General features: G+C 37.7%; 1 protein-coding gene across 4 annotated transcripts in view; it reads right to left on the bottom strand.

Annotated features, from left to right (window-relative positions):
- Positions 1-22,804, bottom strand: part of LOC145484909 (nuclear RNA export factor 1-like) — a 257,953-nt gene that overhangs the window by 15,302 nt on the left and 219,847 nt on the right. For 3 of the 4 annotated variants that reach the window (XM_081463536.1, XM_081463537.1, XM_081463538.1), the window contains 3 exons: positions 19,435-19,498; positions 6,090-6,147; positions 4,112-4,225 (listed from right to left, as the gene is read on the bottom strand). In XM_081463536.1, the coding sequence (XP_081319662.1) occupies positions 4,112-4,225; positions 6,090-6,147; positions 19,435-19,498 (236 nt within the window). The other variant, XM_081463539.1, reaches the window with a different exon arrangement.

Here is a 22,804-nt window from a genome sequence, read left to right as displayed (position 1 = left end):
CGCCATTTTGAAAGGATCTTGAAGGCCAGGCTGCATATCCATGACGTCATTCCGTCCAAGAGTGTGTTTGTTCTTTTGAGCTTTAGTATGGCTGCTCTTGAAGACAGAATGTGCTAGTGATTCCGCGGGTGATAATAATCAAGTTGAATTGAATGATTGGTTAAAAAATGCTCTGTGGTGTACTTGTGGGGAATGTGCAACCATACTGACGGAAAGAGAATGTGTTTGTTGCCGAAAACAGCCGGAGTAGGTCACCAAGATGGAAGGTACATTTTGTGGTACAATTGCAATGGACGCAGTTAGCGGAAGAGGAAGTTTATTTTTAATAGTAAATTGCTCTCAGAATTGAACTGGTGGCTAAAATAAATCCCCAGTTTAGTTCTTTTGATCTGATTTGTCTCCATTTTTATTTTACTGGCGGTTCAATGCGGAACTAATGAGTTTTCAATGGTGTGTTTAAATCGGGCCAATGCTTTCCACCTCACAAGTCAGTGTTTTTACTTATAAAATTTGGAAACTTTTTGCTCGTGCTTGTATGTGTTTCTTTACACTATATGGACTCTTGTGAAATACAAAGTGACATTACATGTACAGTACAACCCCAAATTAATGGACACGCAAAAACTTCTTTTTGTGTCCGCAAGCTGGCAGCTTCTTGCGGGTTCTTGAAGGTCGCTTGTGCTTGGATCCTACAAGACGCAAGAACTTTTTTGCGGTTAGAGGTTAAAACCGCAAGAACTTCTTTGCGGTTGGATTTTCGAAACGCAAGAACTTCTTTGCGGTAGGATTTTCAAACCGCAAGAAACTTCTTTGTGCTAACATCTTAGCACGCGAAAATCCGTATCAAGACAATACCGTCTTGGCAACGGGTTCTAAAAAACACAACTAACAAACACAACCAAAAAACTAGAACTTACCATAAGAAGTGTTAAAACAACAAATTCTTAACTCTTGACAATTTAAACTCTTAAGTTCAGTTCAGACAATGAACTTTTCATGAGCCTAACTTAATTCGAATTTGGACCGATACCTGGGAAGAGCCAAAGAAAAAGTAATGAATGGATGCATGTTTGATGAAACTTTGAATTCGTTGATTGGCGTGAGCTGCTGTTTACAATGTTCTAGAAAGCTGTATATCAATCCATCAAAATGTAAACAAATATAACAGAAGAAGTTGATTCTCAGCCGTACCGACTAACAAACAAATTGTCGACCTTACTACGTATATGGCTACCGTTACACAAGAGATCCTTGGAAGTTTCTTAATGATGTGACTAATATTATAAGTTCTAAAGTGTAAGCCATATAAAGCCTATACGCTGTTGAAGTCTTCCTTGGAGAGAGTTTTTGTTTGCCAATAAATCAGTCAGTACATTTTATCACTGACAGTGGGAAGATTTTGGTCACGTGCTAAGCAACCTGTGAATCAAGAGTGTCTCAAAATAACTTTATAGAGATAAGGCCTTTGACTTTTTGTTGGATTATAATGATATTATTTTCATCAGTTTAGTAACAGTACATTTTTTATCGGTTGCTTCTGAATTAGATACTGGGTTCACTTTGTTTTGTTTTTTGGCGACATGGAGGAAATTTTACTGTTTACAATTATTATTAGGATGTGTCACGGAGTCTGGGACCCGCTGTGTGATAGCGGCACGAAATGAGCTTATTTGAAATGGCTTCTTCTGTCTGAAACAAAGGTTAAAAAACACACACACAAGTGTAACCCAAATTTTGAAACAAGCAAGTTTCTCAGTTGGCGAAAGCAAAGGACTACATGCATGCATGACAAAAGCGTGACTTTTCACGCATCAGTAATGTTTGAAGACTTTATGGAAATTTAAGGCGTCACAACAACATGATTGTTATCAGTGCATGCTGTGAATGATAATGAATTTTGCATTCAGAAGCAAAAAGCGTTGGACCCAGGCTAACTACATCGTAGTTTGATTTTTCTACGTGGACTGTTTCTTCACGAGCTTCATTATTTAGAGATGTTTTGTGATTGTCGCATAATCTACCAGCAGACTGTTCAAGTGATCGAAGGGCTTTTCTCCCGTAGGTACATTATTTTTGGGCTGTACTGTAAGATGCGAAGTGAAATCAACGTCTTTCATGTGAAATGTGAAAGTGACAACATTCCTTGTCAGTACCTAAGATTTTTTGTGAGAATTGTAATTTGTATCGTTGGAAAGCTAAGCATATGTAAGAGATTTTGGATAGAGGAAAAAAGTATATACAACTTTTACATGCCTAAACAAGCTGAAGGAAAATTGACTCTGCAAGTGTGTTTTTCCGTATCACATGTGGCGTGTTTACTCGCCTCGTTACTTGACAAAGCAAGCAATAAAATTACAGTTTGATTTTTTCCATAGTACTGCTTTCATTAGCAGCTGTAATCCCCAAAAGTAATGTGAATGAAAAACTGTCCTTAATTAATGATGAATCGTGTTGATAAAATTGAAAACAAATTGTAACACATTTCAGACAAAATATTATTTACATTTGTCGATATATAGATAGGACTGATGTACAACACACTACTTCTTCTGATGTATTTCAAATCAAATTAGACAACATTTTAACTCGTGCCTGGCTGTCAAGGCCAATTATTAAACACACTCTGATTTTTCGGCTCCCACAAAAGATTTGTAAATCGAAAAAATACTTTTTCGATAAAATAAAACCGTAGCGGGTTAGTCTGACATGTAATTTTAAAGAAATCTGTAGGGCATTTGAAGTTACCACGGTACCCTAAGAAATTCAATAAATTCACTTCCAAAACACGCATGCAGTCGCTATGCATCGATGAACACGAAAACACCAAAAACCTAGTGCCAGTCTACGAAAAATAATGAATCAATAATAATAATAATAATATAATAATAATAATTTTATTTGAGTGTCTAGTCTTCTAGCTAGCCTTAAGCTTACTAATCGGGGACACTGTTAAAATTAAAATATAATATAAGTATAAAAACGATTCCTGTCTATTTACATTAAATTATACTACATTTTCGCACACTCAATCAAAGCTTGCAACATGGAAGCTTTTTTATAAATACTGGTAAGACTGGTAAATGAAGAAAAGAAATTCATTTAGCCATTTTCCCTGTTATTATAGAAAAAAGCGGCAAACTGACTGTATATGAAAAACCCGTGATTCACGCCGTTTTAGCGTCTATTTTGTGAAAATATATTACGCCTGAAGGGTTGAAAATTTTTGGCGACTCAAATACTTGTGCTGGCAACCAAATCTGAAAACTTAGGGGCAAGCTGGGCCCAAGGATTTTTCTTGAAAGTCGAGCCTTGTAATCCAGCGAGGAGCTTCAATTTCTTGCGCAGAAATAATATTTACCAAATCACGTCAACGACAGTTCTGACAGTTCTGCCAGATGTTCGAGCCACTTCCTTGCCAATTTTTTGTTCTTTGCAGACAAATTAAGGAAAGTCACCCCTCTTTCCCTATCCTTTTCGGTTCGGGTTTTACAGCCCGGGGCCGAGCATTTTAGCTCCCAACTGAATAAACGAATTTAGAACAGAAAAGAAGAGCTTTAGTCTTGGAGTTTCGCGCCAATTCAGACAGAATGACGTCACGAAAATGTGGCCTGCCCTTCAAGATCCTTTCAAAATGGTGGCTCCCTGAGTTGAACTTTTCACTACTTTTTTATTAGGATCGCATCCACTTCAGAAGCTAAAACAACGGTGAGTAACTCAACTCAATGTGAACTTTTTATTGGTGATGGAAAAAAATACACAGTTTTTGGAGTGACCTTCTCCTTTAAGATCATCAGACGATAAGTGACATAACTGCTAACTCATTTCAATGCGCAAAAAAATACAAATTTGCGAGCAAGATTGTCATATTAATGCAAACAGTACATGTTGATAAAAAATACAGTTAAAGTAGTACTCATTACCAATATATGAAAACCACTATTAGACTAGTCATCACACAAAAAACAAAACTATTTGAACAAACACAAAAATTATAAATACTCAAGTTTACAAAGCCTGATACAACACAGGAGTTACAGAACTGAAAGGATCATGTGACCAACAACTAAACTCACATTAAATGCACCATTCATTAAAAAACCTCTTGAATTACCTGTGGAGTTGATGCTTGAGCAGAACTGTTTTCTGATGAAAACCCGAGTAAAGCTGGAGAGGCCTGTAATGTGTTAATTGCATCTGTAGAGGCAGCTGTTCCATTGGCAGCATCCTAATATCACAAAAGATACATGTACTGTAGTCCTCTCACAAACCACCTTGTTCCCAGGGATTTCTGTATTTTGTCCCACCTCAAAAAGGACTCAAGGGACTAAGGTCCAAGTCAAGTTGTTAACTGAACATGTCCAAATGTCTTTAGTATACTTACTTTAAGTGTGGGCTTGAAATATGTAACCTTACATGGAAAAATGTACTCCAAAGCTCAGCCATCAAACTGATAGAACCATATATTATCCACTAAAAGCCTTTACTAAGTTGGCCGCACCCTTTTACTATTAAGGTTACAGTAGATCTTCCCAGAGGCAAAGGCCAGGGTGTGTTGATCAAAATATAGATATTCCTATTGGTGGCTTTGTAATTTCTTCGTCAAATATGGTTAAAATGCACGGAAATGGTGTTATTACAGGAGTGTTTTTTTACAAAAGGGAAATCTCTCACAAGAATTGAATGACAACTGTTAGCAATAAGATGGCATTTACATAAGCCAAGACATTAATTTCAAATAGCTGATTGAGTAGACAAAGCACTTGAAAAGCAAAAGAAACATTTTGGGAAGTCAGGTCACAGTGGGTGGTCAGCTTTGAGTGTCAGGTAGAATTGATGAAAGGTTAGTGTAAGGACCGGCGTCAATGGTTAGAATTCTGAACAAGGGTTAACACTTGAAAAGTCATTTTCAGGAACTCATGATGGCAGTTACATTACATTTATCAATTTCAAGTTAGTAAAAGGCACTAGATTTTTAACATGCCTCTATTCACTTGTTAATTTGCCCTTTAACTCACAAGCTTCCTAGAATAATATAACAAAAGCAGCCCTTTTGAAGCAGCAAGACATGCACCTAATCATTTATCTAAAGTACATTGACAGATACACCATATCATCATGTTGATCTGTACAAGCAAAATGAAAATGCACAATTTTCTGTCATTTTTGGCAGTTGTTGAGCTCTAAAAATAATGGCAATTTTTAAAGTTTCCTCGATTTAGAAAATACTTAAGAGCCATTGCTTGTAAACATGGAGAATCCGATAACAGGTTGGAAAATTCGGATTTTTTTATTGTGTCAAAAAGACCCTTTTGGTGAACTATTTTCAGAATTATACTTCCAATGTTCCAGCGAGTTCCCATTTTTGTGAAATCTAGGAAAGTTCGAAATACTGCTCAATCAACCAAAATGGCCGATGGAATTTATGCAAAATTGCACATTTTCATCATGCCAGTACAGAAAGAAGGGAACTTGGCTGGATTTCATATTCACACGGTTTGTTATTTGCATTTTGGTCATTCTTCTGAGCTAAAAGTCATCTTGAAGTAAACACGTTTTGTCTACTTCTTGGCCGTTTGAAAAATACAACTATAGCAATTTAATTTACATGTAAAATTTCAACTGATTTTAGAGGGTCATAACTCTTCTAGTATGTGAATCTCTCAACAAATAAAAGGTTCTAAAGCAAGAGCTATGCTATGGGTATAACATATCTAAATGGTTAGTTTGGCCCATGAAAATTAAGCGCGGTAGAAGAAAAACTATACAGGTATTTTGACCAATTGCGCCATTTTTGGACTCTTAACGTCATTTTTGCACTCTTTAGTGCTTCAGAACCTCTGAATGGTGTTTTCAAAAACAACTCACTATAGAGATTATTTGGGTAAATTATGAGGAAATTTGAAATTTCAAGACTGATGGCTCTTCCTCACTATTTAGAGAAATTAGCTCTTAAAGGATTACCTGTTTATTTTTGACATTTTATTGTCTGTTCTTTTAACCCTTTCAGTGTATGATGATAACCTCTATAATCTACATGGCCCTATTTTATCACGATTAATAGAACATTATTTGTAGCGTGATCTGCTTACCTCCATTCGAGCTGAAGATGGGTTGCGAATATGTAGTTCATCATTAATTATACTCAACCTGAAAATATTTGACCATTTTATTTACTAATTAGTAACTCTGCCTTATACTCTCTCACACCTCACTATATAAATTATGTCTAAAAATATGTTGGTAACTTTATATAACAGCTATGAGTACAAGATTGCCTTTAAAGCAGGGACCACAAATGCCAGTGTGGATGCATTAAGTCGACTCCCCTAGTCCAAGATGCCAGAGTCTGTTCCTGTACCTGGAGAGAGAGTTTTGCTCTTAGAACATCTGAGCCACACCCCAATCAACTCACGTCATATCCAAGAATGGACAAGGTGCCATCCTGTTCTCTCAAAAGTGCACCAGTTTACACTTAATGGATGGCCATACCACTGCCAGGATGTGCAGTTACACCCATATTTGAGCCAGAAAGCAGAATTAACCATAGAAAGTGGATGCATTCTATGGGGAAACAGGGTGATAGTACCTCAAGGACAAGCACAAGTCATAGCCGAGCTTCATGAAGCCCATCCGGGCTTATCAAGGATGAAAGCCCTTGCATGTGATTATGCATGGTGGCCAAACATGGACCGTCAGTCAGAAGATGCAGTTAAAAGGTGTCAGCAATGCCAACTGCACTAGAAGGCCCCAGCAAAAGCACCACTCCACCCATGGGAGTGGCCCGGTCAACCTGGTCAACTCTGTCAACCCCTTATATGGCCCTGCATAATCAATGTGCACCCCATATAAGGGTCAGATGTATTTAGTGGTGATCGATGCACATTCCAAGTGGATGGATGTCTACATAATGTGAAGTACAACATCAGCCGCCACCATAGTGAAGTTGAGAGAAATCTTCGTGACCCATGGTCTCCCAGAAACCATCGTCAACAACAATGGTCCCAATTTCACAAGTGTGGAATTTGAGAATTTCCTCTCAAAAAATGGCATCAAATACACCAAAGTATCGCCATAACATCCAGCTTCAAATGGACAGGCAGAACAAGCAGTTAGAGCCTTCAAAGAAGGGATAGAGAAGATGGAAGAGGGATCCATGCAAGACAAGTTGTCACATTTTCTGCTCAAGTACAGAGCAACATATGTTTTAAAACAAAGCCATGCATGCCAGAGAATAGATTAATAATTTAGCTGAGATTCACAGTAATGATCATTTTATCTTCATAGCTTACCAGTGAATACACATATGTTAAAAGTGGTTCCACAGTAAACTTTGACAATGTTATGATGAAATTTATCATCAATAAGAAGACAGACGTATAAAAAAACTGACATCAATTTGTTTTTCCAATAAGACGACCCCAAATAGTCAAATGCCAGGAGCAAATGAGGGGAAAAGACGACGTAACTTGCTGTAAACAAAGATAAGTGAATTTTATTCAAAATGACACGAACATTGTCAATAGGTTTTCTCCTTTTTTGATTGGCTGCTTAAAAAGTCCATAAAATCTCATTGGTTAAAAAGTTGAGAGTTTGACAGCTGAAAGTTGAACTCGAAAGCTTGCACTAATTAAAATTTTATCTGTCTGTACTCTTACTGATGATAAAAATGAGCCAATCAGCACACGAGAAATTAGACAGTTATTGTAAAAATATAAATAGAGCTATCTTGGCCAATTTGCAGCACAGACCATTGAAACTTGGTAGGCTAATAGTTCTACAGAAAACACACCTACCATGATAAAAAATTCTGTTCCCATGGCAACTCACTCTTTTCCAGTCCCCACCCACTTGATTTCAATATGTTAGTGATTTTCAGCTTGAAAAACATTAAACGAGGCCACAAACTCAAGTTTACATATTTACATGCTTGCTGGATCTTGCATATGAGGTGCCATTAGCAAATATCAAATGGAATGCCAAAGGTGGCCGGAAAAGTCTTCAATATTGGGGAGGTCTGGAACCCAGTATGTTGCCATGGCAACAAAACTGTTAAGCTTGAATTGAGGAGCATGTTTAGTAGAAAAAAGTCCTACTGCAAAGAATCAAACATTTCTGATACAAATTGGCCGAAATCTTTCTTCATCATATTTGATGAAAATTTGGTTGAGTAGATGGTGTTGTCACTTGGCTAATTTGTTTTTTCAAAAAACTTGAATATCTCTGGAATGAAAAGAGATATTTGAAAATAGCAAACAGCATTTTTCTTCTCATACAGACCACTTGTTTCTGTTTTAAAATGGCTTAGATAGTAAAAATGCGGTTTTTGTCATAGTACCACTTTAAGTAGTTCCGTAGTAGTCTGTTAGTAACGTAATGTATTGTACCCTGATGTAAGTAAATGTTGTTATTTATTAAAATAACTTAAAAAAGTATATACATTTTAGATGCCATTGAATGGTGAAAATTCTCCCGGGTGTTTTCTGTTTGATTGATCCTCCTGCATCAATCCAAAACTACATATTTATGAATTGCTTTAATGTATCACTGCTTCAAGCATGCTCTGAATACTGGTCATTTCAATACAAGATCAAGACGTGCCTCAAGTGCGCATGTACTCTTTTGCGGTTTGCAACTTTATGAGCAGGAGAAAATGTAAGAGAACACTCCCGTTGGAATGCAGCTTTCGGCCAATGATTGTGACATTTGGACAATCACCAAAAAACAGCTCTATCTCAAGGCAAGAGAAACTGGAGCGACCTGTAGCCATTGGCTTCCCAAAAGCAAGTACTTTTAGGTACTTAGGACACATCGTAGAGTTTTATGCCTAAGTTCATTTTTCAGCCACAATTCATTTGTTCTTGTCAATAGTTGTGGTATTAGCATCTGAGTGAAGCTAGGCAGTAACCAGTTAATCAACACAATCATGGTATTCTTTTTCGTGTGAAGTTTGCTGAAGTTGGCCTGTATTTTAGCTGTTTTCTGAAGTTGCGCACTTCCAAAAAGATGACTGGAGAGCCACTCTCCCTAACCACCATGTGAGGGGCGGCACAAGGTCGGAAAAATGGACCCCTTCATATTTCGCCCAGAGACAACCTAAGAATCGTGATATAAGTTTTAAGTTCTAGAGTGTTTACATTTTTGAGAAAATTACGAAAAACCGTTGACAACCCGTGAAGCCAAAAAATCACAGAAATGAGGTCAAATTTCATGATCAGATAATCGAACTCACATGAAGGCGCATAGCAAATTATGGTTTTCCATGGTTTACAATTTTATTTAGGAGGTATTGCTAAGCTGCTTTGATGCTATTTTAGACTTACAATTGTAATTCCGAATTCCTTGAAATTTCTAGACTTTGAAAATCAAAAATTCCAGAGGAAGCACAAGAGCTGAATGTGATATAATTTTTTTCTTGGCAAAAGTTATTTCCAAGGCAAGCGGCCCCATGCAAGTTTACCAAATCTGACCTATCAAAGACATTTGTTTAACCAGGCAATGTAAACAATTCGACTAGCCTTAGCTCGCTTTCTGAGCAAACTATTGAAAAAGCCTGCCATTTCCCATTAAAACTACCCAGTAAACTTGAGATAATACTTCAATGACAGCTTACCTTCCAAATGGGTGTTTGAAGGCAAATGATTTTGATGTTCTTCGCTAATTTTCCTGTGTCTTGCTGCTGTGCTCAACCACCAGCCTTTTCACATGGCTATGGCATTTTCGAAGTGTCACCTTTCTCTGGCTTGTGCAATATTTTTGCATGACCTGGATCTATGTCTTGCATATAAAGCATCCTCTGGGTATCTATTAAGTTTTGTCTTGAATATTTCTTATGAAAAGAGGGAAGAAGTGAAGGAACTAATTGAACTGAAAAATAGACCCACATCGATGTCACGCAATGTTTACATCTAAGTGATCACACACCGCAAATACATCCATGTGGATATTTTTGTCTTTCTCTTGCTCATTTCTTCATTTCCTTCCTTACTAGCATACAATGTTTTCGTTTTGGTTTTTTGTAACTTTTTTATTTGTAATTACAAGCCTATTTCGAAGGAGAGTTATTTGTATGCAATACTTTGAATCAGTGTATAAACACGCAACACATTTACTTTTCCCATTTCCTAGTGATTATGCAACAAACTAGAAATCCTATCTAGTTTTAGCTCCAAAAGTCAAATGCCTGGGCAGGTCTATTGTTAATAATTTCCTAAAGCTAGATAAAATGGAACAGTAATATTTTTCTGAAAGAACTAGTTACTGATCGCAAAGCGAGTTTTTGTAATTTGTATTAATATTATTTACCAATTTTCCCATGGCAGGTGAACACGCAAATAGGTCCCCTTCGTGGCGCATCTGACTTTTCAGGAATTATGTTCAACAAGATACCTTTTGATGCAGAAGTATATGCACCCTTTTATATGATCTTCGAAAACCATCGCTTTGGAAACCGAAAATGATTTGCTTTTGGGTTCGCACCAGATGTTTCTTTGCGTACGAGCAAAGAGCACGTAAAACTGTTTTGGGACTTGCCATTGAGAAAGATCTAAGTTTAAAACAGATAATTACCAAACGCAAATAGATCTGTGGCAAACGGTTTGTTTACCTCTAAAAAAGTTCTAAATATAAAATTCTCTCGGCGTTTGAACTGTTATCTTTTAAAATCTTTTCGATCGCTTGCCTGACAAGTGAAGGTAGCATGTGCGAGACTCCTAACTTTTTCTTAAATTCGGCAAACCTTTTTACGGGAACAAACTCCACTGGATTAAAATCTTTACAACTTCACAAAGATATGTGTAGGAAAATGAGTTTAGGTCTATTGAAGTGTATTGTATAACCTTGAGCGCTCACTTTGTCAAAAAAAAAAAAAAAAACTTTGAAATGAAACATTATTTACAATTTGGCATCCCGAGTAATTAGGACGCATGTGTTTACTTCTGCCAAAATTGAGTCATTTTGTTCTGAGTCATCAGTTGAAAAATTGGAAGATGGAGAGAAATTGCTCATTTCAGCAGCTAGTTGGTGGCCAATATGGTCAAGACCCTCAAAGCACTAAGGTCCAAGATTTAGTTCCCTTGCTAACACAAAAGCTCTGTCATATAGACTTTCTCCTTTGAATCCATCTCACTAAGATGCTGCAGGGATTTATATAAGTTTGCACTCTGCAGGAAATTTGTTTTCTGGCTTGCACCCGTGCAATTTTGTTTTCAAAATCTTCCAGTCACCCTCTCCCCCCCACCTGCTTTAATAAAAAAACTGGAATGGGCCGTCCTTTACCCCAAATACATTTTGTTTTCACTCACTTTAAATTCAAAGTTAGCACAAGGGTGGGGTAGGGGACTAGGGGGAGTGAATAGGGTGTGGTTACGAACTCTTAGCTATTTTCCACTACCCGCTGAACTGAGCAATAGCTGAGTGCGCTAAGGAGAAAAATGGGAAGTTGTCTGGCGTACGAGCTTGATGTCAAGATATGACCCTAAATTATAAACCACAGCAACAAAGCAGTGGAAAAATTAACTGAGAACATCAAAATTATTTGCCTTCAAAGACCCATTTGGAAGGTAAGCTGTCATTGAAGTATTATCTTGGGTTTACTGGGAAGTTTTAATGGGAAATGACAGGGTCTTTCAATGGTTTGCTCTTCAAAAGGTCAAATTTGGTCAACTTGCATGGGGCCGCTCGCCTCAGAAATAACTTTTGCCAAGAAAAAAATTATATCACATTCAAAACCAGCTCTTGTACTTGCTGGATTTGAATTTTGAAAGAATTCTTCATAATACCGAGTATGTTTTGAGATGTTTGAAAATGGTATGGAATTTTTGATTTTCAAAGTCTAGAAATTTTGGTTCTCTTTGCTTGGTCTCAAGGAATTCAGAATTACAATTGTAAGTCTAAAATAGCATCAAGGCAGCTTAGCAATACCTCTTAAATAAAATTATAAACTATGGAAAGCAATAATTTGCTATGTGCCTTCACGTGAGTTTGATTATCTGATCATGAAATTTGACCTCATTTCTGTGATTTTTTGGCTTCATGGGTTGTCAACGCTTTTGCGTAATTTTCTCAAAAATGTAAACACTCTAGAACCTAAGATTCACATCACGATTCTTAGCATACCATAGGTTATCTCTGGGCGAAATATCAAGGGGTCCATTTTTCGAAGCTTGCGCCACATTTGTTAAATCTCATTTGGTCCCTATAGAGTCTCTTAATACCTTTCTGTGGCATTACATTGCAACGTGCAGTATGTAACGCAGCATTCTGTCAAAGCCATTCACTCTTATAGGCTTTATATGAGAGAAATGTTTTGAAGTGGGAAGTCATTATTCAAATGTCCAAACCGACCTCGCCCCAAAGCAATGTTGGAATAATGGGTCTACTTTGGATGGAAGAACATCAACATTGTGTTGGGGGTGGGTAGGGGAGGGGAACAGAAAGACTATATGAAAGTGAATATATGAAAGATTATATATTTCAACTGTGGAGAAAGATATGAAGACATGATTGATTATCACAGTTATACACGCAACTTAAAGATGATTTCCAGTACAGCGCAGTCTCGGCACGCTAATGTTTAAAAACATTATAAATCTCCCTTGATGGAATGCAAATCAATGTTATTCGTTATGAACCACAGGCCTTATCTTTGAGGCCTTTCAAATTCTTTTTCCAACAGCTTCATTGATTTTTATCGGTGTGAAGTTGTGTAATCAAGTGATATGAGAAAGAACGAAGCATAAAGCTTCAACTGCTTTGCATTAATAATGGCGGTTGTTTTGAAACTTTGAATTTACTTCATGTAAGTAGTTGCAAAATGTTTATATTTTGTGATGTTTTACATGAAACAAAACAAAAAACGCAAACATACTCTTGAGAGTGCACAGTACAGACTGGAAATAAGCAGTTGTGAAAATTAAAGCCTGAAAAAAATTAATTTAGGCTTGAACAGGTTATGAACCCATCACCTTTGCAATACAAGTGCAGTGCTCTACCAACTTAGGTATCAAGCTAACTGGGAGCTGGTCACGTTGAGAGTTCGTAATACATGTATACCCGTAGATGGTGAAGAATGCAAACAAATATATGAAAGATTATATATTTAAACTGTGGAAAAAGATATGAAGACATAATTGATCATCGCAGTTATACAAACAACTTAAGCAGTTGTGAAATTAAAGCCTGAAAAAAATTCAGGCTTGAACGGTACAGTGTTCATTGTGGCAACCAAGACTTCATGATTAACTTCTAGTTATATGGTATTTAGTAAAGTAAATGTCTACGAATAATTATGACAATACTGACATGAAATAATTTAATGCTTCATATGTGACTGATTACAACCCAAATGATAGGTCCTCATCTATTTCTCTCATTCCTCTGAAAAAGCTTGGTGCCACCAACTACAAAACACTCTCCACTTCAAATTTGTTGGGAGAACCCTAGAGCTGGGAAAAAGGAAACTCCAATCTCTAACTTCCAACCTGCAATTTGTACCTTGCAACTCCATGTTTCAACAACTTGCAACTTTAATTCACAACTCACAAAATACCAGGTCCGGTGGCTAAGGTTACTGTAGACCTTCACAGGTGCGTTCCAGGGAAATCTTTCTATGCACACTACTTTAAAGAAAACCATGGTTAACTATATATCACTGGAAAGCTAAAAAGCTGAAATATCTGAAAATAACAATTTAATCTACCATTCTGTTTTGTAAGGCAGTGTCCACACTATGCTGGAGAAATTTAAAAAAGCAGCTTTATTTCTATGCACATTTAGGCCTACCATCCACACTAATCCGTCATACAAACAGAGATTTTTGAAGACCCTCTTCAAACCAGAGGAGTTTGAAAATGCCAGCTTTCCATTTTCATGTGGACAGCAAGATTTTGAAAATGGACTTTTTCAAAAACCATGGGTTCATGATGGCTTCACAAATCATGTGATTTTCCTGACTGAGTTTTCCTCAAACACAAATCCAAAATGACTTGTGATTGTTCCGTTTTCAAATTCCTCCCACATAGTGTGGACAGGGCCTAAGGCACGTACAGACAAATAGAAAAGAAAGTAAAAAGGGAAAAAGGGAAACGATGGCAGAATAGCCATTCAACAAGCCTAGTCAGTGAGATAGAGGAGCTGAGCATGGATATTTATATATTAAAAATAAATGCATAATTCATTGGCCTGTTTATTGTACTAGAATATGAAAAAGCAAAACAAAAGATTCTCTAAAGCAGGGGAAAGCAGAGGAAAGCAGTGTTTGAAATGGCAGCCACGTGAGATATCAGTGACTAAATTCACAGGTAGTTCCACAGCAATCACTGTATGTGCCAAAAGAAGGCAGTGGGAAATTTGCTTGCAATTTGCATTTGCCTTGAAATTTGGGCATGTGGAATGTGTGAAAAATCACCCTAATGAGATCCACACAATCAACAAAAGCGAAGGCCTCTGTGTGAGAAATTGCAAAATGCAAGTATAAACAATACATGTAGTAGCAAAATACAAGTGCACGGATGAAATTGGTTGAAACTCTTGTCTTCAACTTTGCTTGAATACATTTTATGATTTTATGGAAAAATTAGCCCTTGAAGGTCTATGCTAACCTTAAGCAAAATGTTTTTCCCTTTGTTTTTGAAAAAATTATGAGTTTAACTTTCCTGAAAGCAACCTGAGAAACCTGATGGAGTACCGAGCTGCATTAATTCCTTTTCAAAAAGATATAATAGTGAATACTTGATTGAAATATCTGCTTCATCTTTCTGTTTTGGAGAATATTGGACTTGATGTTGTGTTTTGTCCACAAACTTGTGAGAAAAGAACTCAACCAATATTCCCACAAAACGGACTAAATAAGTTGAAATGACATACTGTGAAACCTGTATTAAGTGGACACCCTTGGGACCCTCACTAGTGTCTGCTTAATACAGGGTGTCTGCCTAAAACAGGTTCTAATATATTGTGCAACAATAGTTAATTTTGTAACACAATGTAAGATCAAAGACTGCTCATAGCATAATGTTCAGTCAGTCAATGCATCAATCTGGAAAAATCACTTAGCTTTAAAATGACAATGCTGAACAATGTTAAAGGAGTCTCAGCTGAAGCTTTAGAAGTAAAGTACCCTTGAAGTGTCTGCTTATTGCAAGTTTTGTGCAACAAAATGGCTTAATATTGGTTTCTGCGTCCGCTTAACAGAGGTGTCCACTGAATGCAGGTTTATTTTACAGTAAATATGGGAGGAAAATTTAGGGACTCAAGCTGCTGTCCACTTAATACAGGTTTCACTGTATAAATGATTTGTTACATGTACATGGCTGGTGTAGGAAGCCGATATAATAAGTGCTCTGATTGCCTTTATTCTTTATTCTGTAAGATAATTTGCATCAGTAGAAACAACAAGTCTCCAAACTTTGGCAAAAGATCCTTTAACTTATCAATAAGCAATATTCAAATGGAGGTTGACAGCAAAGCGGGCAATGAGCAATTGTTGACAAAATTCAAATAAAGGGGATAACCATCGCAAACTCCCACGGGTCACCTCCAAAAGAAAAAGGAACTCCAAGACAGATTGTAAGTGATTGGAGAAAGGAGGACCCAATGGAAGGCAACCATGGGGGCCGACCCAGTCACCCTCCAAACAATGAATCTCCAGGTATGCAGAAAAGGGGCAGGGAGGCACCCCCTCCAAGCAGGGCAAGACAGCCAAGAAATGCCAACCAGCAGGAGGGCAATGGGCAACAGCCAAGCAAGTAACGTTCCCTGTTGAAAAAACAAGAAGGTACAAAACAAAAACACAACAACAACAATAATAACAACAAAAACAAGCACAGGGCAAAGGTGCTAACAGAAGCAACAAGCAAACTTCACTAAATTAAACGACACTCATTGAACTAGTCCACCAATGATTTGGCTCTGCAAGTTATAAGATAAGGTAGGGTTCTAATATATTGTTTGCAAGCATCTCTTTTCCACCAGCCCAGGACCTGGATATGGTGATCTGGAACACCAGCCCTCATGGCAGAAGTGGATGCTCCAATTTGAAAACTGTGACTGGAAAATCACCAGGGAGACCAGCAGAAACGAGAATGGCTCTTAACCTGCCTGTGAATAATGAGCAAGTTAGCAGAAGATCATTAATAATTAGTTTTCTAAAAGGAACAAGGGGACAGGACAGTTACCATGACATGCCCAGTAGGAAACGACAGCTTGGACAGCGCGCAAAGGTGGTGAACCCAGTCCAATCAAAATGTTAAACCCTTTCCGAAAGGGGTTGGTTTTAGAAGCTTTGATAAAAACTTGAATGCACAATGGATTAAGGGGAATGTCCACAGAAACATCAGACACGGACAAATGGAGGCTCAGGTTGAAGGCCGATAAGTTTGGGGCAGTGAACTTGGCAGACCACAAAAAACCAAAATAAGCTAATAGACAAACAGCCCAAAAGATAACATCATCAAAAGAATTGAGATCGGGGGCAGAGTAAATCATGCAAAGAATGTTATCACAAATTGTTGGCTTGGAAGGTAAGGCATCCTGAGAATGCTTGATTCCTCTGACGACTCTTTGAAGCTGAATGCAGTTCTCCAAGGGGCCAGGAAATCCATGACAGACATGAAGAGACCGTACTGCAGATAGGTATACTTTAATAAAAGAGTGCTGCAGGGAGTTGGCCAGGTAGGTAGCAAAAAGACAGAGGATCCATTCGGAGGCTGGGCATGGAGAACCTTAGGGGCTAAGCTGTCCAGTCACTACCCAGATATTTATAAACTTTTCCTGAGCACAATAACAGGTGCGGCATGTTGAGGCAGCAAGGCCTCGGTACATGAACAAAAGGCAGCGAGCTTCTAAATCACAATGGAAAACTGGGCTAAGAGCTGAGGAGGGATGAGGACTGGAAAACGTCTTTGCATGTGGTCCTTGAGGATGAAAGGCCTGAAAATTGAAGTGAGACAAGGCATCAGCTATACTGTTATTTCTTCCTGAAACATGACTTGCAGCAAGCATAAAACTGAAGCAGGTTGCAGCTTTGAGTAAGCTATGCAACAAAAGCATAATGTTTGGCTCTGGAGATCTCCGTGAGTTAAGAATGTGAACTACAGCTTCGTTATCAACATGAAACAAGAAACGCCTGCCAAACCAACCAAGACCCCAGACATGAGCCGCCAAAACAACAGAAAAAAGTTCCCTGTAAGCAATGGACAGTGGAAATTGAAAAGTAGAGCACCGACCATTGAACTGTTCATTGTCCATAAAAGCACCAAGACCAATAGCCCCAGACACATTAGAACAGACACAAAAGTCAGGCAAAGACTCAAGGGTGGAAAAAAGGATATTCTGTTCCACTGACCAAAACGAGGTGAAGTCCTTGGATAATAATCATTGTGGAAGGAGAACAATAAATCAATCATTTGGTGAAGAAAAGTGCAACCTAACCAAACCACCATGCAAGCATGACACAACCAACCAATCAATGATTGAAGTTCTTTTTTAGTACAGCATTTGCAGGTTGACGAATGGGAGAAAACCTCTTGCAAAGCAGAAAACTTACCAGCTGGAAGGCGTGCAATCTGAACTGTTGAATATAATAGGCCCTTTGCAGTTAGGCCATCATGTGACCTACCTTTCATAAAATTATGGGCTATAACTTACAGAATGCCAGAAATGGAAAAACCCTGTTGAAAATTGCCAGGGGCCTCAAACTCAACCATTTGGTATTTTCAATGTGCTTTTTCCATTTCTGGCATTCTTTCAGTTATAATAAAGTGTATTATCGTTCGTCACACGATTTAGTCACTTGAGATGTAGATCGTGACGTTTCAACTGTTTACTGCTGGTCTTCTTCAGTTGATGAGGTTGACTGATTACATGACACCATCTATATCATGAAGGTCTGCTGTGGTTGATGCTTTTTGAACCTCCCAATGTTCCATTGTTCCGACAAGTAGCTGTTCCCTCAGCGGTCTACTGTTGTATTGCTTTCCTGTTGTTATGTTTTTTCATCGTGGGCATTCATGCTTCAGGAATTTCAATTCCACTATCCCTGTTGATGTTATGAGGGTGAAGTCTTATGTGGATAGCTTCCTTGACCCTATGTGTGTACCAGTGAGGATCTCGATCAATAAACTTGACCTTTTTAATCGGGTAGTGGCCGGTCTCGTGGGCGTGTTCAGAAAAGGCAGAACATAGGTACAGGTGAGTCATATATCCCTGTTGTGTTCTTTGATCCTCTCCTGCATAGGTTCCCATGTTTCCCCGATATAGACATTGCCGCACTTGTAGTGAATCCTATAGACTATGCCATCTTTTTTAGCTGGGTCAATGGTGTCCTTTGGTCGTACTAACTGTGACTGAAGTGTTGTGTCAGGCTTGAAGAAGACGTGAATGCCTTGTTGTTCTAGGCAAAGGCAGAGAGACTCTGATACTCCTTTTTTTCATAACCTTTATTACCCATAGTGTACTCAGTTATGTTAATAAATGTGAAAGGCTACACTACAAGCATGCACACACACACAAACACGAGACTCCAACACTCCTTGGACATAAGGTAAAAGAGCGGTGGATTTAAATTCTGCCATGGACTCCTTTCCCTGGGCTGTTCTTGTCTTTGTGATCTTTTGTGCAAAAGAGGTGGGATATCTATCAGAAACAAGTACAGATGACAGGTGTTTCTTCATGGTGTCCTTCGAGGAAGAGTTCATCAAGATCCTCACTGGTACTCACGTAGCATCAAGGAAGCCATCCACATAAGACTTCACCCTAATAACATCAACAGGGATAGTGGAATTTAAATTCCTGAAGCATGGATGCCCAGGATCTGGAGGCAGGAGCAGGAGTACCAGATGCTTGCACAGTTGTCGAAAAGACATTACCTGTGACCGAAACAGTGAACACTGGAGTAGAAGACACTGGCGGCAAAGAGCTCTCCAAACTTTTCTGGTACGACAAGGAGGCATGATGGCCAAAAAGAATGCAAATGGCCGCAAACAAACACAGAAAGATAACACCACAGCACTCTTGACCTAGCAGCAGACAATAATCTGGTGAATAAGTGTAAGTTTGGCAAACCAAAGGCAAAAGTGACAAAGTTACGCAAAGCAAGACCATGAGGGCAAAACTACACCACAATGACTCAACTATGCTTGCCCAAGGCGATCATCTGCTAGCCAACAGCAGATCTCCCAGTGAACTCTGGCTACTGATTATCTCATTTAAATTTTTGCTTGAAACAAAGTTTCCTTCAATTTCATCAAAAAGTTCTGAAAAAAGTCCTTAACTTTAAGGCTTGGGCAAAGTTTGTTTGCTTCACCATTTGCACAGCACTGTATAACACTAGTGTGCAACATTGTAAATTGTTACGCTGTAGAACTACCTAAATTTGGTCTTTATTAATGTAGATCAGACCTCAGTTTTTGTCTACTTTTATGTGTATATTTCACTCACCCTTTTCCATTCACCGTGGGTACAGCAAGGAACACCCTTGTAAAAGACCTGAACGTTTTGGAGTCTATAAAAAAAAAACCCTATTTCACCTTTCTAAATTATTAACCTTTTTTCTTTCAAATGGGGTCCCATAGCCTAGAGAATCCTTGAATTCTCCTTGATTATAGATGGAATGTATTTGCATAGATGATCACATGATTTGGGTGAAATTTATATAGGTAATCCAAGGATTTCAAGTGCAATTTGGAATAAACAAACACAACCAAATTTTTCAAAGACTACAAAAAAATGCACGAGCCTGTAGGGCAAGTGTAATTTGTAGTCTTTGAAAAATTCATGAGTGCTAATTTATTCCAAATTGCATGGGAAAATCATTTGTTTACTTATATACAAGTATACAAGATTTTGTGACAAATGGAGGTGTCAAGCTACTTCAACCTTATATTTGGATAAAAAATTTGCCATGTGAATTCAAGTGGAAAAATTCAGCATTCACTCCAAGTCATGTATGAAAACTTTGCAACTTCTTTTAACTGTGAAAAGCAGTCTTTATTAACAGTTGAATTGAGGAACTTGACAACAAAGATTTGGAAAAAAATCCCTGCAGTTTTGCTGCAGCCTTCTTGTGAACTGATTTTCAAGTGGTTGAAAAACTCTGTGCTGTGTTTATCTTTGCTGAAAAGAAACTCTTCTACCTTCCATCTCAGTCTAAAGATGATATAGAATTATATTGAAATAGTACAAGTACAACAATTCCTTGCATTTGTTGCCTGTATTATAGACACAATGCATTTCCTCGGTATCACATTTATTCTCTAGCAGTTACATTTATTGTTTATAATTGGAACAACTAAATGAATTTGCATTGCTGATGTATTCTCGATTCATTGTAGAACTAAAATTGAAGCATTATATCAAGTTTGTTGGTCTTGACTTGCAAATAAATGCTTGTGAAGTTGTGTCTTATGATGTATCGTGATGTCAGCAATGGCAGGCAAATTCAAAATTGAATTGTGCTTAAAAGCTAAAGATTTCTTTCTTCTTGGAGAGATGACCTCATCTATATTCAACTAGGATTTCATAAGATCCTTTTTTATGCAACATCCTGCTTAAATGAGGGTAAAAAAGTGTGTTGTTCTATTTTAAATTTTTCTGAAAGCTGATGGGCACTGTACATAACTCTGCAAAGGATGCCATGCTGACTGGATTTGGCAAGTTTCATTTTTTTTTTTAAAAGAAAGCATCTTGCACATCTGTAAGATAAAAGTTGATTTAGTAAATCTTTATTATACACTTAAATAGTATTTCTGTGAATTTTTACAGCAGAAAGACAAAGGGAAGTCATTAAAATCTTGAAACATTTTAACACTGGTGTGTGAGTTCACTCAAGTGGCCATTTTGTCTGGATTTTGAAGGGGTGGTCTGGGCTCAGGGTCTTGGATGTCCATAGGTTAATCCTAACTATTGCCTTTGTGAAAAAGGGAAAGGTGTGACGACATGTATTAAGTCACATGACACTCTGACTGTGTGCTTGCCATGTTGAATTAAACATGGAGTTGTTGTTCTCATAAAGACGGTTCGTCATTTTTATTGCCTCTTGTTTGTGCTCTTGAATAGTGTAACATTACACTTACCATTTAGCAAAAAATCCAGAAATTTAGGTTGAAAGTCAAATGGAACAGTAATTTTCCAGAAAACCCATCCAGCAATTGTAGACTACCTCCAGAGGTGGTCCTCTGAATGACGGAAATTCCCTTAGCATTTGGTAAATTTTCTAGTTTCCAGTCTCTCATCAGCCGAAAACAATTATGAGATATCAAACTGCAAATTGTAAGTGCCATCTCGTTTGGTTGGTTTGCTGATTTTGGACAAACCCTAACTATTATTCAACGGTCATCCCAACTGGTTCATTCTGTCAAGTGGTAAGCACCCTCTATTTACATGTTGTTCACTTGCAATTCTTCCCTATTAAATGGGCAAGTAAAATATTGCCAGGGCAAGTATGTCATCTGGGACACTTGCCCGGCTGATGACTTGGGGAAAAAACCAAATTAAATATGCATCCCTCCTATTGTTCCCTTTTTTGCGGATGGTTTTGGTGAAACCTGGTTATTTCAGCGGCACCTGAAAAGCCACTTAAAGAACAACTGCAGCTGATTCTGAGACATGTTTTAAAACAACATAAAAGTGTTCAATACAGAGAACTAATAGAACAAGTTCTTTAAAATGGTACTATGATGAAAATCGCATCTCTCCTATGTAACCCATTTTAAAACATAAACAAGTAGTCTTTATGAGAAGAAAAATGCTGTTTACTATTTTCAAATGTCTCTTTTCATTCCTGAGATATTCAAGTTTTTAAAATATGCAAATTAGCCAAATGATGATGTCATACACTCAACCAAATTTTGATCAAATATGATAAAGAAAGATATCTCAGCCAGTTTGTATCAGAAATGTGTGATTCTTTGCAGTAAGACTCTACTAAATGTGCTCCACCATACAAGCTTAACAGTTTTGATAGGCAACATACTGGGTTCCAGACCTCCCCAATATTAAAGGCTTTTCTGGCCACCTTTGGCATTCCATTTTGATATTTGCTAATGGTGTCTCGTATGGTGTCTCATATCCAGCAGGCATATAAATATGTTAGCTTGAACTCCTGTCCTCGTTCAATGTTTTTCAAGCTGAAAATCACTAACATAGTGAAATCGAGTTGGTGGGGACTGGAAAAGAGTGAGTTGCCATGGGAACAGAATTTTTTTATAGCCGTAGGTGTGTTTCCTGTAGAACTATTAGCCTGCCAAGTTTCAATGGATTCCGCTGTAAGTTGACCGAGATGGCTCTATTTGTATACTTAATATAATATTGGGTTGAGTGTATGACATCACCAGTCATCTCATTTGCATATTTTACACATTTTTCAAACTTAAATATCTCCAGAACTAATGCAGATATTTGAAAACGGTAAACCGCGTTTTTATTCTTTCATGGAACTCTATGTGATACACCTAAAAATTTGAGGGGTAAAAATTTGATCATAGTACCACTTTAAATGCCAATACACACCAGTCCATTGTTTACTTTTCATGGTGTTTTAGGTAAAATCAGGGCTTTTTAGCCAGGCCTCAAAGACCACTCAAAGAACAACCCAAGCTGATTTTAATACATGTTTTACAACAACATAACTGTGTTGCAAAGGCAAAAATTCGAAGAATCTGGCACATGTTGAAAAAAATCTCTGAATTTTATTCCTTAATTGGAAACATCACCTGAGGGACTTTTTCAACATTTGTGTTTTTTCCTCGAATGGTGTTCAAGTCTTGTTATAACCTGTTTCTGATAGCTGAATACTCTGTCTCTCAACAAA

This window comes from Orbicella franksi, chromosome 4 (assembly GCF_964199315.1).
Source record: "Orbicella franksi chromosome 4, jaOrbFran1.1, whole genome shotgun sequence".
NCBI lineage: Eukaryota > Metazoa > Cnidaria > Anthozoa > Scleractinia > Merulinidae > Orbicella > Orbicella franksi.
This window is presented reverse-complemented; position numbering and strand designations above follow the sequence as displayed.